This window comes from Haemaphysalis longicornis, unplaced genomic scaffold, assembly GCF_048455015.1.
Source record: "Haemaphysalis longicornis isolate Haplotype H1 unplaced genomic scaffold, Haemaphysalis longicornis Haplotype H1 scaffold_267, whole genome shotgun sequence".
NCBI classification, from domain to species: domain Eukaryota; kingdom Metazoa; phylum Arthropoda; class Arachnida; order Ixodida; family Ixodidae; genus Haemaphysalis; species Haemaphysalis longicornis.
In genome coordinates this window covers 282,995-297,161 of record NW_027526324.1, presented here as the reverse complement: position 1 = coordinate 297,161, position 14,167 = coordinate 282,995, and the positions used below count along the sequence as shown (strand labels likewise).

Below are 14,167 nucleotides of genomic sequence, written 5' to 3'. Positions count from 1 at the left end.
CTGAGCCTTAACTAAACCGATTATTCCTCATCACAGCTGTCAAATGAACACGGGTGAAACGAAGGTGACCACGTTCAAAGAGAGCAATTTACGGCCACCATCTCTTTATGTTCGGCCGTAGTAAAGAAGTCCGTAAGCAGTGCTTGGCGTTTCTTGACCAGGGTGGGCATTACGTGATGTTCGTATGCTGACAGCACTAACAAGGCTTGCTCTTAAACGTTCACCTGCGTGCCTCTGCAGACCATTCATGGCATCCATCACTTCGGTGGCTGTCGGTTTCGCCGACACTTCCTCAGGCTCTTGCTCGGAGCACTTCTCTTTTCCTTGGAATGCTCATGCTGCCTACAAGACTCACCTAATGATGCACGAACAAAATATTAATGTGGTTACCAGTGAGCACAACCTACAGCTGTGGCACTGTGAGCAAGGCATAGAAAAAAAACTCGAAGTAGGCTTTGGCAGCCCAAGCATAGAGGGTGCTGGCGTTGGCAACCATGGAAACGTCAAAATGATGAACGCACTATTAGGCCGTCTATAATTGCTAGCAGTTTGAACAACTGCTAGCACTTTGTTGTCAGCCGTACCTTTCGCTGTTTTTCATTTGTTGTAGTCTTTTAGGAGGGAATGTGGGTACTGAATGTTTTCAATGTAGGCTCTGAGAGGCAAAATAAAACATCAGCCGGAAACTCGTTCTTGCTTTCTTGCCGCGACTTCGTTAAATCAGAAGTGCGCATAAAATTCCTTCGTAAAATAGAGATAAAAATACATGCACTTAGCAAAATTTTGATAGAAAACTTGAAAAAATTTGTTATATCGCGAATTTCGTTAAATCACGGTTCGTTATATCGTGGTTCAACTGTACACTGAACGAAACCTTGTGCACCTTTACACGAGATGACGCACTGTCATCCACTGTTACACCTCTCAGTGGCTAGAAATAGAGTTTAGCAAGCCAGCCAAAAGGGCTTCACAAAGTTGCTTTGTCGACCAGCTGAACTGTGTTGCCGTCACATTAGTTGTCTGGTCACAAACACCACGCCTTACCATTACGTTGCTTTCCTTTTGTAAGCAGCGAGAAAGTGAAGCCTTCAAGGCCGCTTGAGCCCGGCCCCAAAAAGTGACAGCAGAGCCCCACTCATTGGAACAGAACAGTTTCATTTCTCCCAAGAGACAACCAGCTCAGCTGCAGATCATGTACAAAAATAAAAAAGCCCGCCACCCCCCCCCCCAAATGAGTATCACACCCGGCCCATGTGCTTCACTGGGCAAACACCACAAAGTTCTCTTCCAGTCACCGACACTGGCAAGTCTTGTCCACCTTTGCACACAGTTTGATTACCGGTAGAGCACGCCGCTGAGCAGCACACACGATGACGAGTTCGCTCGAAACGTCCGAGTCCTTGCAGGAAGCAGTTCCCCACACATGGGCGTTCACAGCGCACCGGGAGAAGAGAGAGATTCTAGGACAGCGGCAGGTGCAGCCGCACGCTGTTGCTGTTGTGCCAGCCGATGGCCTGCTGCGCCTCGGTGGTGACGCGCGCCAGCTTGTAGAGCACGGGGCAGTCGACGGAGACGCAGGGCGGGGGCTGGGCCGCCTGGAAGCCCATGCAGGAGCGGCACACGCTCTGCAGCTCGAGCAGGGCCTTCTGCACACGCTGCACCTTGGAGCCCAGCACCAGGGCCGTGTAGCTGGGGTCGGCCTCGCACGAGCCGCACAGCTGGCGCGCCTCCGCCTGGCCCCCGCACGCCAGGCACAGCTGGCCCACCACCAGGTAGGAGGAGAGCCGGCCCGGGTGCGTCGTCGGCGTCACGAATCGGGGGCGCGGGAGCTCCTCGTACCTGTGTTGCGCACACGGGCGAGGGGCAGGGGGAGCACGGAAGTTATTAACGAAAAAGGCAATACTCGGACACGTAACCCACATCCTAGATTTCAAACAACCATAAAAACAAGTTAGGGGTTTGGCGCGCCGAACAAACCGATAAGGCGAGGGTGCAGTTTGGAGTAAAAAAAAAACCCACGCACACACACTAAAACCTCGCTACAAGAGACACTCAAGGGAACCAAAAAAACGTGTCTCTTGTATGCAATGTTGCTAACACGGCGAACATAGGAAAACCAACCAAACTGCTTTCATCCAAATGTCTCTTATAACCAAGCGTCTCTTGTAACAGTAAGTCACACACACACACACGCACACAGAGAGAGGGAGGGAGAGAGAGAGAGAGAGAGAGAGAAATAAGGGCTGGCAGTCAAGAATGCCACAGAAAATGGGAGAATGCGGTAGGTTATTTATTATTGTTGAAACATTTATTATTGTTGAATAAGGTTGTGGGTTCGGATCCCACCCGGCGGGCATTTTTTCTCCACTTTCTTTGCCTTTCAAAAAAATCTGCACATGTTTCAACGATAATAAATAACCTACCGTATTCTCCCCATTGCTTTCCTTGGCATTCTTTACTTCCAACCCTTATTTCTGTCTTAATTCAACAAGCCCCTCGTTTCCCATTCTGATTCGCCATGCGTACGCACGCACGCACCTACGTACCCCCCACACATGCACAGTTACCTTGAAAAAACCCGAATTTTGCAATGGTTTTAGAAAAACACCTGACTTCATCCAAATTATTATCATCTATAGCACTTGATTTTTACTCCTCAATTTTCAAAAAACACAAAACCTGAAAAGGAATAACCCTACATACTGGGTGGATAACTGGGGTCGTACTACGCACCCTGAAAAAAAGCTTTGGTCAGTCCAACAAGCCATGGAAACAAGAATACTGGGGAAACATTTTTCCACAAGAAAACTGCACTTTGGTCAGAAACATTCTAGCTGCCCAAGTAAGACAGGGCACATTCTGTAATGCGAATGACGGACAACTGGCGAACCTTCTGTTCAATAAACGAGCTACCAAAAAGTGGAAAACGAATTAGGGGAACAATAAGGTCATCTCTGGGAAAGGAGGTCCTTCCATCGTAAACAGCGCTTAAGGGGGGACGAGGGTCTTAAAACTAACTTTTTTATTTATGGGTAGAAACTTATGAAAATTTGCACACTGATGTGCTTTTCTCTGTAGATTTCAAATATGCAATTATATTTGAGCTGGTGCTGTTAGTTCAAAATGAACTTTCGCATTGCATTTTGTCGCTTTTAATTACATGAATGGATAGCCAGAGAGTTCCCATACCCGATGACATTCTTCGTTTTTCTCTAAAGTCACGGCATCCTAAAAAAATATGTCAAGTACAAAAAATGGCAGTATTGGATATTTTGGCTCATCAAAATAACTGCAAGTCATCATTTATGCGTAGCCTAAACAGAAAAACTAAGAATGTCATCGGCTGCCTCAGGCTGTACTGAAAAAAATGGTACCAAGATTGACCTTATGAAGCAAAAATAAGTTTCCAAAAAGCTGCGTAAGGCTGAGGGAAGTGACCAAAAATATGAAACTGAGAAAACTGCATTTGAAGTTTGGCCATGTGTTATGAGATGAACCATCAGTAGTGTAGCTTCAAAATTTCCCAGTAACAAAGACATGTTCTTCCCATTTTCAAATCTGTCTTTGGATTCCAAAAATGTCAACTAGAACTGGAGATACAAAAGGCCAAGTAACGGACCCCAACAGGAATTTAGCAAAATTTATCGACTTCGAATCTGTTGGCATTTTGTTAGCGTTGTGAAATCTGGTGGTGTCTTGCTGGCGTCGTGAAAACTGCAACAGTCCTTCGTGAAGTGCCATCATCTATTACAGTGCACTGTGGTACCCAGAATATTGTGGACGGCAAAAGTGTGAGGGTGAAACTTGCTTTAGGTGCCCCCCTTTTTTGTTCTTTGGTGAGGCTATTTCATTCGCGGTTTTTATGCTGGAAGTTTGAGAGGATACAGGGGTGGGACACTGCGCAGTGCGTTTTCCGCAAATGCATCATGTTGTTGGCCCTCAAAAGAGTCTTTTGGGGAAAATAAATGTAGCTGGAAGGCAAACTTTCTTGGCCTCAGGGGATAAACCCATAGACGCCTTTTTCCTTCAAGCCGTGCATGGTGCGGCTATCTCCATCGGACATCACGGTTGTGTACTGCAGCCCATTCTTGGAGAGCGAGCGCTTGAACATTATCAGGGCTGCCTCTACCTCCATGCGTCCTGCACCACAGTCAATGTTTCGCTGACACTCATGGTCTGCCAGCCAATCTTCGTAGCCCTCATCTGAAGCTTTGGGTCTGATGGTGCAACCTAAGCAAAAGTTAGAGAGGACTACATGATCAATCACCAAGCCGGTGTACACTCCAATGATGCAGCCCACTCCAATGTGTGACAACCGTCCCTTTGTCATCCACGTGCCATCAAACATATCATCTATGTTGTTTGGCGGCTGACCAAGGTGTACAAGTCCTTGATGGCACGCACACTATCAGCTTCAGAGGCTGCTGCAGTGTCCTCGCAAACCTGAACCACTTTCCTCAAGTGCGCTTGGAATGTCTTGTGGTGCAGGCCTCTGTGGGACAAGTTCATACCAGCACAAAAATCTGAAAGAGCAGTCACCCCCTTCCCCATGCTTTGAATACTTTTCAAAGCCCTCATATTCACTTCAAAAAGAGTGATATTGCCAGATCCTTCGGTCCTTGGCGAGGAAAAACGTTCCACACGGTGTTCACAAATCGAGCACGTCACCTCGAGCTTCACGGCGAGGCCGTACTGCCGGTCAGGCTTCCTCAAATCCGGCGCCGCCAGCCCGCACTTGCCGCACCTGACGTGCGCGAAAAGGTCCTTCAGCATTGCAAAATCCACTAAGACAAAATCTGTGCCGGATTCTTCCTCTGAGTGCGCCAAATCCACTTCAAGGAGGTCGAATTTCCGCTGCGTTGCTGACTTAGTCTCCGTTCCGCGCTTGACCTCGTCCGCGTGTTCCGTACGCGCGGCGATCTCCTCCGCCGTGTAATACCTCGTGTCAAGCCGGCAGGACGTGCTTGGACCAGGTTTGGATTCCGGAGGTGGTTGGTCAGGCGATGGGGCAGGCGAGGCAATACGAGGCGGCGAACGATTCTCATCCGGAGGAGTCGAGCGGCCCGAAGTCGCACCACGCGACCTTGGGATAGGCGGACGACGCTTTCGCTTCCCGTGCGCATGAAGGGTCGTCTTCTTCAAACGTACGTCTCCTGGCATCATTCACGAAAGTACGCGATGGAAGAATTAGAAGAAACTGTAAAAAAAAACTGCTCTAAGCGAGCGCTGCGCCAGAAGAGCGGACTCCGTCAGACGCGCGTAGCAGACGCCATGATGGCGACCGCCATGACAGCAGTCGCGCCGACCAATGGGAGGGGTCGTATGGCGAACTCAAACCGCGCGCGCCCGCTCTAGCCAATCAGCGGCCGAGAAGGTGCCTTCGGAAAACTGGCAAGGCCGGTTGTTCTACTCAAGCAACGCCATTTTGAGATATCGCAAAATGCGCACAAAGAAACAAGCTTCAAAACAAGACCAAGATGGCGGCGATCGGTCGGCTGCTTCGCCCGCGGGGCGCGCGGGAATTTGAAGCAACTTTTGCCCAATTCTGGGCATTTCGTGGCCCTCGAGGCGTTTCAAAACGTGATTTTAGAGTATTTCCCGATGGAATTTCGCGTTGATATTTTGAAGGCAGGTGCTCGAAGGTACAATACAGTTAAACCTCGATGTAACGAACTTCAATGTAACGAAACCCTCGATGTAACGAATCACGGAATTTTTTGTAACTTCAAGTGTATGCACACCATGTATTTTCACCCTCTGTGTAACGAAGTCCCGTTTGCCGGAATTTCAATGTAACGAAGTTTCATGGAGAACGAGGCACGATATTTAAGTTGTAGAAGTAGATTTTGGGAGACGCAAGCGCCGAAACGGGGTCCCAATAAAACGCGAACGGCGACACGGGTCGCCCAATGCCGCGGATGCAGCCAGCCACGGAGTCTTTGATTAAGTCCCTTGCCTACAAACTGCGTGGCGTGCATACACGTCTGGCGCACTGTTTCTGTCGGAGCTTAATCGTCTACGGCTTAATCGGCATCAGCGTGAACCGCACGCAGCGTTTTCTCCCTGCAAAAAACGCAAAACGCGCCCCGCAATCCACAGGCGCTTACGCAGCCGCGGAGACCACCCACGCGATGCGGGTAGCTCCAGCGACCGCTTCTAACCTCTCGCTGAAACGCAACTCGTGGGGCATATGAGAGGGGCATGCGAGAAAAAAAGCGGATAACGTGGGCGAAATTTTCATTGTAAAACGTGACACGCGCCGCTTACGAAAGCGCCCATCAAATATCCTCCGCGGTGGTAAGCCTAATCGCCTCTGGCGTTGCCGCCGCCGCCGCAAGCCGCCGCTTTGCACTTCGTTCGAGTTCGCTCATGCTTGTTGGGTTTCGTCGTCACAGCAAGCATTTGTGAATCTTTATGAGCCTTGCACGCGCGTTTTTTTTTTTTTCACACCGGCATCCACGATTGCGTGCCGGCGGCGGGAAGTGACTCGCGCTGCGCGCGGCAGTGGGAGGAGCCTGACCAGTTTCGCCATGGTTTCGCCAATGGGGAGGCGCGCACCCTATGGCGGGAGCTTCGAAGCGCTCGGGGATGCCGGCTGGCTAGACGATAAGGCCGCCACGAAGGATTGATGTGAGCTCTCGTAAGCGGCGCGTATAACGTTTTACAGTGAAAATTTCGCCCACGTTATCCGCTTTTTTTCTCACATACCCCTCTCGTTTGCCCCTCAAGTTGCGTTTCAGCGAGCGGTTAGAATCGGTCGCTGCAGCTACCCGCAACGCGCGGGGGTGGTCTCCGCGGCTGCGTCAGCGCGCCTGTGGCTTGCGGGGCGCGTTTTTGCGGGAATAAAACGCTCCATGCGGATCACGCTGATGCCCGCGTAGACGATTAAGCACCGATAGAAACAGAAACAGTGCGCCGGCCGTGTATGCGCGCCACGTTTTCTTTTTCAGGAAACGCTTCACGGGATGAACACTTCATTATAACCGTGAATTTCAATGTAGCGAAATTTCAATGTAACGAAGTAAATTACGAATTTTACCGACTTCGTTACATCGAGGTTTAACTGTAATTCCAAAAATTGGATTTTCTCAAAATCGATATTTTGGCCATTTTTGACCATTCTAAGACCCGCGTCCCCCCTTAACAAAACAACGACGAGAAGAAGGGACACAAGACGGCTGTCTTGTGTCCCTTCTCGTCGTCGTTTTGTTAAGCGCTGTTTACGATGGACGGATACCAACTAGCCCAGCTGTCGATTCTGTTGAAAGGAGGTCCTTGTCCTGCTGCAGACGGTGACGATGATGATGGTGAAGAAGAAGCACTCACCAGTGGAGACAGTCAGCTCCAAGCAGTCGCAGCACACGGTTGAGAGCCGGCCCAATGACCCGCTGCACGTAGTAGTGGGCGTTTAGGCGCCACTGAGATGCCTGCCGGAGCAGTTCTCCGGGCTGGCGCACCAGCTCGATGAGCCGCTGTCCCGGGTGTCCGTACACCACCAGGTATGGCACCCGCTCGCCCACCAGGGGCTCCGCCCGGGGGTCCCGCCGCACCAGCCGCCTGCGCCAAGAAAAAAAACGCCACATCCACCTGAAATTCACCTGCACAGTGCGGGGATCCTTTAGATTCTCTTTACAGCTTCCTGCAAATGTGGCCTTAAATTCACACACGATGCATACATTTGCCTCGTTGCTACGTTGTTACACAGGGCAACGCGCTGGTGCCGCTGCTTTTCACTCAGGAACCTTCCTCCTTTTCCACAGGCCGTTTTAAGGATGGCGCGCGTGCTTTGTAGAGAGATACAATGAGGTGCTCATGACCCATGCTGCCACCTCGTTTAGGATGGGGCATTTTGCCTCGTGATGAGATGCTGTGGGTAGGCCTACCCAACCGGCGGCCCACGTGTAGCCTTGGCCATCCGGGCTATTATGGCGCGAGTCACTTAGGCACGCTCTCAGCCCTGTTGTTGCAACCGTTTTGCAGTGTGCCACTCAGCCAATAAAGCCCCTGGTTTGTCCTCGCCCTTGAGAGCCCTCTTGTCGCTTTGCCGGTGAGTCGAACCCATTGTACTACAGCGTCCGTAGAGACGCTGTGAACTCGTAGGGTGAGCGCTGTTGCCTACTGTAGCTAGCTAGCTGAGGTTCCAGAAAAGTAGCAACACTATTTATGCCCACATTGCCATCAAGCATGTGCAGATCAACCCCTTAAGCCCCGCAACGGCTTGTACCGCAGTTGAAAAAGAATGCTCCAGGATTCCAACCTGAGACTGCCACCTATTTAGGGAACGTCCAAGGTGGAGTAAGTTTCTGTGAAAGAAAGCCCAAAATGCAGCTATCAAATCTCTATACAGTAGTCACAGTGCCATATAAGCCTGACTCCCGCTCAGCTACAACCAAGCAAAACACAGAAAAAGAAAGTGTGGCCTATATGCGAGTACATACGGTAAATACCCGTCGATAGATGCTAGGTTGTAAGAAGCTCCCTTGTCGCCTAACGTCTGGGGCTGCGCCTGCTATCTGCTCCTCCTCGATACCCTCGCTTACGCCAACAGCATCCGACTTTGGAACAACAGGTGCACTCGAGATAAATAAGATAATGGAGTGTCCAGAACAGGAGAGCAATATTTCTCTTCTCGCTTCTCAGAAAGCCAGCTTGATTATAACAGCAGGTGAAATGCAGTGGTGGCTGTGACGACACAAACATCACAGGGCGGCACACGGGTTGTAGGGATACTCCGTTTTGCAACAAGGTTCGGGCAGCACCCTCAACTTGACTTTACTCCCGAGATTTGTCAACGGAATATTCACACAAATTATGCGCACGAAAGTACAAAATATGCCTGCTAGCTCTGCAAAATGTCCCTAGACATGGCAGCTTTTGCGAAGGCACTTAGTGCAAGCCCATTTGACTTGGGGCTAGAAGATTATGCCCACAGGTCTGTGGTGAGGGCCGAGAGAAGCACCACCGTTCGCGGGTCTGAATCCTTGGTAATGTCAAACAGTTGGAACTCAAACTTAAAATTGGACTATTCTATCCCGTCATATTTGACAGACCTTTGAAACCTCACTATTCACTCTCTCCTCCCCTACTGAAGACTCAACGACCTTATGGCTACATCACGCAACTGCCCTTGGTAAACTCGGCACAGATGAATGAAAAGAGAAAAAAATAAGGAAAAGCGGGGAGCACCAAAACTGAAATTAAAAAAAAAAAAAAAAAAAAGAGAGAGAGAGAGAGAGAGAGAGAGAGAGAGAGAGAAAGAAAGCCCCCCTCAACCACCACTCACTGGGCGATCTCGAGGGCTGGCACACAGGCCCCGGGCTGGTACCCGGTGAGGCCCCGGAACTCGCGGGCGAAGACAAAGTCCTGGGGGCTGACCCGTTCAGCCAGGATCTTGGAGAACTGCAGCTTGACAAAGCGCCTCACCGCTCCCACATCCCGGCTGGAAAACAGCACCCGCAGCATCTTCTCCAGCATCTGCACACACAGATGGATGAGGGATGAGGGAAGTCCAAGAGCATCCTACTGGCGGGTTCCTAGGAACTTCCACAGTGCTAAAAATTCTGTCGTTCAATGTTTTCGATCACTACAGAGGAGACAAGACGCGAGAAGAAAAGAATGCGGGACAGAAAACACATGTCCTCTTGTTCTCCAGTCCTGATTGGTTCATCCCTTGCACCAATTTTCTATGTGTCCCCTTGTCAACCTGTCCAACTAACCATGTCATTCGTACACTCACTGCCTTCCAAGTCTACTGGTTTCTCGTATGGCTGCGGCACTGCACAGTGACTGTGCCTACAACAAAAACTTCAAGGACACTTCTGCTCTTCTCATGCATTGTGAATGCTAAAGCAATAATGTCCAATCAAAGGCCACAGAGTGCTCCTGCGAGTGGATAGATCGACATTCGGCTAATGGAAATTGGTGAAACGGCTGTGATCTTTTGGCGGCGCCTGCCATCATCACTGGCGAGCCCGCCTGAGTGGGCATGTTGTGGGCATGTTGAGTGGGCGCCGATGTTCAGCCTAGCGATGCCCTCAGCCTTCCACTCCATGTCACGTACCAATCCAGCCCCGTTCTGTCCAAAATGCCCGTCGAGGGAACTCTGTACCATAGCCCATCCCTGATGTCATCGTCATCATCGTCGTCATAAGCCTGTCTACGGCCCCTGCAGGGCAAATGCCTTTCCCATACACCTCAACGTATCCCGGTCCTGTGCTAACTACGCCCAATTTGCCGCCGCAGACTTGTTGATTTCATCTGCCCGTCCAACTTTCCTCCTTCTCTAGAGACCCACCCTGTTACCATTAATGACCAACGGTTATCTTGCCTTCGCATTACATGCCCTGCCGACGTCCGTTTCTTCTACACTAATACAGTTAAACCTCGTTATAACGAAATGGAAGGGGCGCCGCAATTTGCTCGTTATAGCCAATATTTCGTTATAGACGTAGCCGACATTTACTGCAAATATTATGCATTCTCGTTACCTAAAACAAAAAGCGGGCGAAATAGCGTCTTGCTGCACAGCGATAGTTAGTAAAGTAAACACATTCCGGAGGTAAAAAGGAAAAGTCACAAACCTACTTTATTGCAGTTCAAAACTCGAATTTCAAACAGACTTGGCTACGAAGAAGTCTGTAATTCGACATTGATAATTGAACATTGATGCACCTTCCCGATGCGAGCGATGGGTCCCTCAGCTGCGGCCACTACGTTCACGCCATCTGTGCCGCCCTCGTGCGCGCCGAAGAGGCGACGCAGCATGTCCACCGCATCTAGTGCCTCCGACGCCGTCCTTAGCTCTTCTTTTCAAGCTATGTGCAACAGCGCTGACGATGGACTCTCGGTTGCTCACGATGGTGGACAGCGTACTCGTCCACACGTCAAAGTCTCTTGCCACCTTACCACGGAGTGCACCTTACCTTCCTTCGCGCCCGATGCGACGGCTTTTATCATAGCTGTCTTCTGTTCAAGCGTGATAGTCTTTCACTTTCGCTTCCCGCCTGTCGCACTGGCGTTGTCGGAATCACGCCGGCAGTACGATAAAAGATAAGGCTGAAGACTGTCAAAACCCACGCACACACAGCTACGCAGCGACGTCGGCGATACAAACAAGGGAAGGGGGGAGGGGGGGGGGGAGGAGGAGAGGAAGGCGACGCAACCGCGCGCGCCGTGTGCAATGGGGTTGTTCTCGGGCTCACCGCGGATAGTCCGCGGATTCCCTGAAGCCATAGGGATACGTGGGAAAATCGAACGTCGGACTGCTTCTCGGGGAGCCCGCGTGCCATGCGCAGCGAGAGGAGGGGGGGGGGGCTTCACGGGCGCAGCGTACGCACGGCGCGCCAGCCAGCTTCGCGCGCGTGGCGGGAGTTTTGAACTGCTAATACAGTTGCCGCGTCACGCACTGTCTCAAATCCGCGTTGCGCACTGTTGTAAAATTAGCTCAAAATTTGATTTCTCAACGAAATTTGTTCGTTATATCCCGTAACGGGGAAATTTTACCTCGTTAAAACGAGGTTTTAAATACATTGGTTTCTATGGGGACTTTCAAGGGGAATTACGATTTGCTCGTTATATCCATTATTTCGTTATAGCCCGTCTCATTATAACGAGGTTTAACTGTATGTCCTTAACACGCGTTTGTTCCCTGACGCACTCCGCCCTCTTCTTGTCCCTTAAAGGGACACTGAAGTGATATGTAAACATTGCGGGATTACTAGCGCAAATTGTAGTCCGGAGTCCCCAGGCCATGTTTCGACCACTCTAGGCGCGTTTACGCGATTTTATTTAGTAGAAAAACTAATTCGAAAACGCTGTCCTCCTCTCTTTACGCTCGCCCATTTTCTGTGGCGTTTTCGTGTGACGTCAGGAGGGGATGAGCTGGCAATTGGCTGCGCCACGGCTGCGCTACTGCACGGCTCCCCGGCCGACAGAGTCAGTCGGCCTAGCGTTTCGTCCGCCGGCCGCCGGCGGGTCGTCGCAATCAAGGAGGTTAAAAAAAAAATTGCTTGGTCGCAATTCGTTCGCTTAGTTGAAACGAAGCCAGGACACGTTTGTGAATGGAAGAATGTGCCTTTCTTTACTTGGTTTGTTTGTACACTGTATCTAGCTCCAAGTCAAGGTCGCTTCACACAAGCGCTGCACATGCGACGCTTCGCTGACTGGTACGCCAGTTACCAGTAGGAAAATATAAGGCCTCTTGAAGGCGGGAGAAGAGTCAGCGAAGTCAATATAGGTACTAAGCAAATAAAATCAACTGATATTTGTACCGTACAGCGTAAAACTAGGGCGCGGGAAGCACTTTTTTGCGCTGGGCGAACAAGCACAGCGGTCAGCAGCACGACTACGCATCTGCGAACGCTTTTCCGTCTACGAAATGCAATTGCTAGACGTGAGCTACTGTGGAAACTCGGGCGACGCTTACTGCACGATCGCAGTACAACAAATAGTCACTTAAGCGGCTTGAAATGCCAAAACTAAATAAAAGTGTAAACCGGTTGTGCAATATATACCCTATATTAGCAAGGCATTCCCGTCCCGCTCCGTGGCCTAGCAGTCTGGGGCGCTAGGAATTCACCCCAAATGTTTTGCGAGTCACAAGTTCGAATCCCCGCGGGTACATGCTTTTTTTTTTTGTAAGTTAACTTTTTTGTTTTCCGCCGATGTTTTCTATATTGAGTTCACCTTTTTTGGGGCCGCAACGTTCATGGCTACACGAACTAGTTCACAAAACGCGCGCAGGCTGGCACTGGCGCGCTAGCGAGTTCTCGTTGGCGTGCTGTTGCCATAAGCACCGACTGCTTGCAGGCAGTGGGCACAGGCCAGAATGAACAGACCCTTGGCCTGGTGCGAACACGCTTTTTACGATACAGGCATGAGGGAGGCAAGCTCCAAATATGGGGGAAAAGCGCATGACATTTGGGCGTGTGCGGGTACGCGGAGGGCGTTCATGCACTGAGTAGGTCTCGGCTAGTGAATGCTACGACTACAAGCCGTCCTGGGAGGCTTATCTTGTGCATTTTACAGCCGACAACATGGCAGAAGCGCGGTACGATGATTACTGAGATATTGAGAATGCCCATCCAACAAAGCCATTGGTTATGTTTTACAGAACCGAAACCGAAACCGAAACTTGTGTGATTGCTAACCTTGGGCATCGTCCAATCACGGCGCCCCTCCTCTCAACGTCACAGTCTTAGTTGGTGCGGCCGCCGCAAACCGCGCATGGTAGTTTTTCTTCTTTCGCGCTTTGTAAAATAATTACCGATTTGTCAACCGGATAAACGATGAAAAGTGTGCTAATTTGAGCCAGTCTACGCAGTGCAAGCAAAAACGGGAGCTTGACAAATTCACTTCAGTGTCCCTTTAATGTTACAGCTATCATCTTCCGTTCCATTGCTCGCTGAATCGTTCTCAATTTAATGACCAACGGTTATCTTGCCTTCGCATTACATGCCCTGCCCCCGTCCAATTCTTCGTCTTAATTTCTACTAATATGTCCTTAACACGCGTTTGTTCCCCGACCCATTCCGCTCTCTTCTTGTCCATTAATGTTACACCTATCATCTTCCGTTCCATTGCTCGCTGAGTCGTCCTCAATTTAAGTTGAACCCTCTTAGTGAGCCTCCAAGTTTCTGCCCCGTAGGTGAGTACCGGTATGATGCAGCTGTCATAGACTTTCTTCTTCAGGGACAATGGTAGGCTGCCATTCACTATCTGAGAATGCCTGTCGAATGCACTCCACCCCATTCTTATCCTTCCAATTATCTCTGCCTCATGGTTGGGATCCGGGGTCACAACTTGGCCTGATGTAACATTCCACATGGATGTATCTGAGGTGTATCGAACAACAGCACACCTTGGCGACAGCTGGGCACGTGTCCCGGCGCACGGTCTCGATGCCCTTGGCGTCATACTTGGGCTCCTGCTGGTCCGGGTGCTCGTAGGCAAAGCCCACGTACCGCTTCTTGGTCTGCAGCACACACGGCTGGTACACCTGCGATGACAACATGCGAGGAGGCACCGCGCGGTCTTTCGTGAGCCTGTCAAGGAGGAGGGGAGTTGCATCAATCCAAGGTCAGGTCATTCATTCCAGAATCGCGGATTTTGGAACAAACGACCCGACTTTGAGCCGCAGCAGTGACAAAATTTCAGCAACACCTGCGAC

The 14,167-nt window shown here is 50.5% G+C and overlaps 1 protein-coding gene across 1 annotated transcript in view; it reads right to left on the bottom strand.

The window, feature by feature from the left end:
• Positions 1–1,135: 1,135 nt before the first annotated feature.
• LOC144172902 (uncharacterized) overlaps positions 1,136–14,167 on the bottom strand; it is a 121,951-nt gene continuing 108,919 nt past the window's right edge. The window contains 4 exon segments of the mRNA XM_077701494.1: positions 1,136–1,839; positions 7,327–7,557; positions 9,284–9,474; positions 13,859–13,996. Of these exon segments, the coding sequence (XP_077557620.1) occupies positions 1,461–1,839; positions 7,327–7,557; positions 9,284–9,474; positions 13,859–13,996 (939 nt within the window). The 3' untranslated portion in view covers positions 1,136–1,460.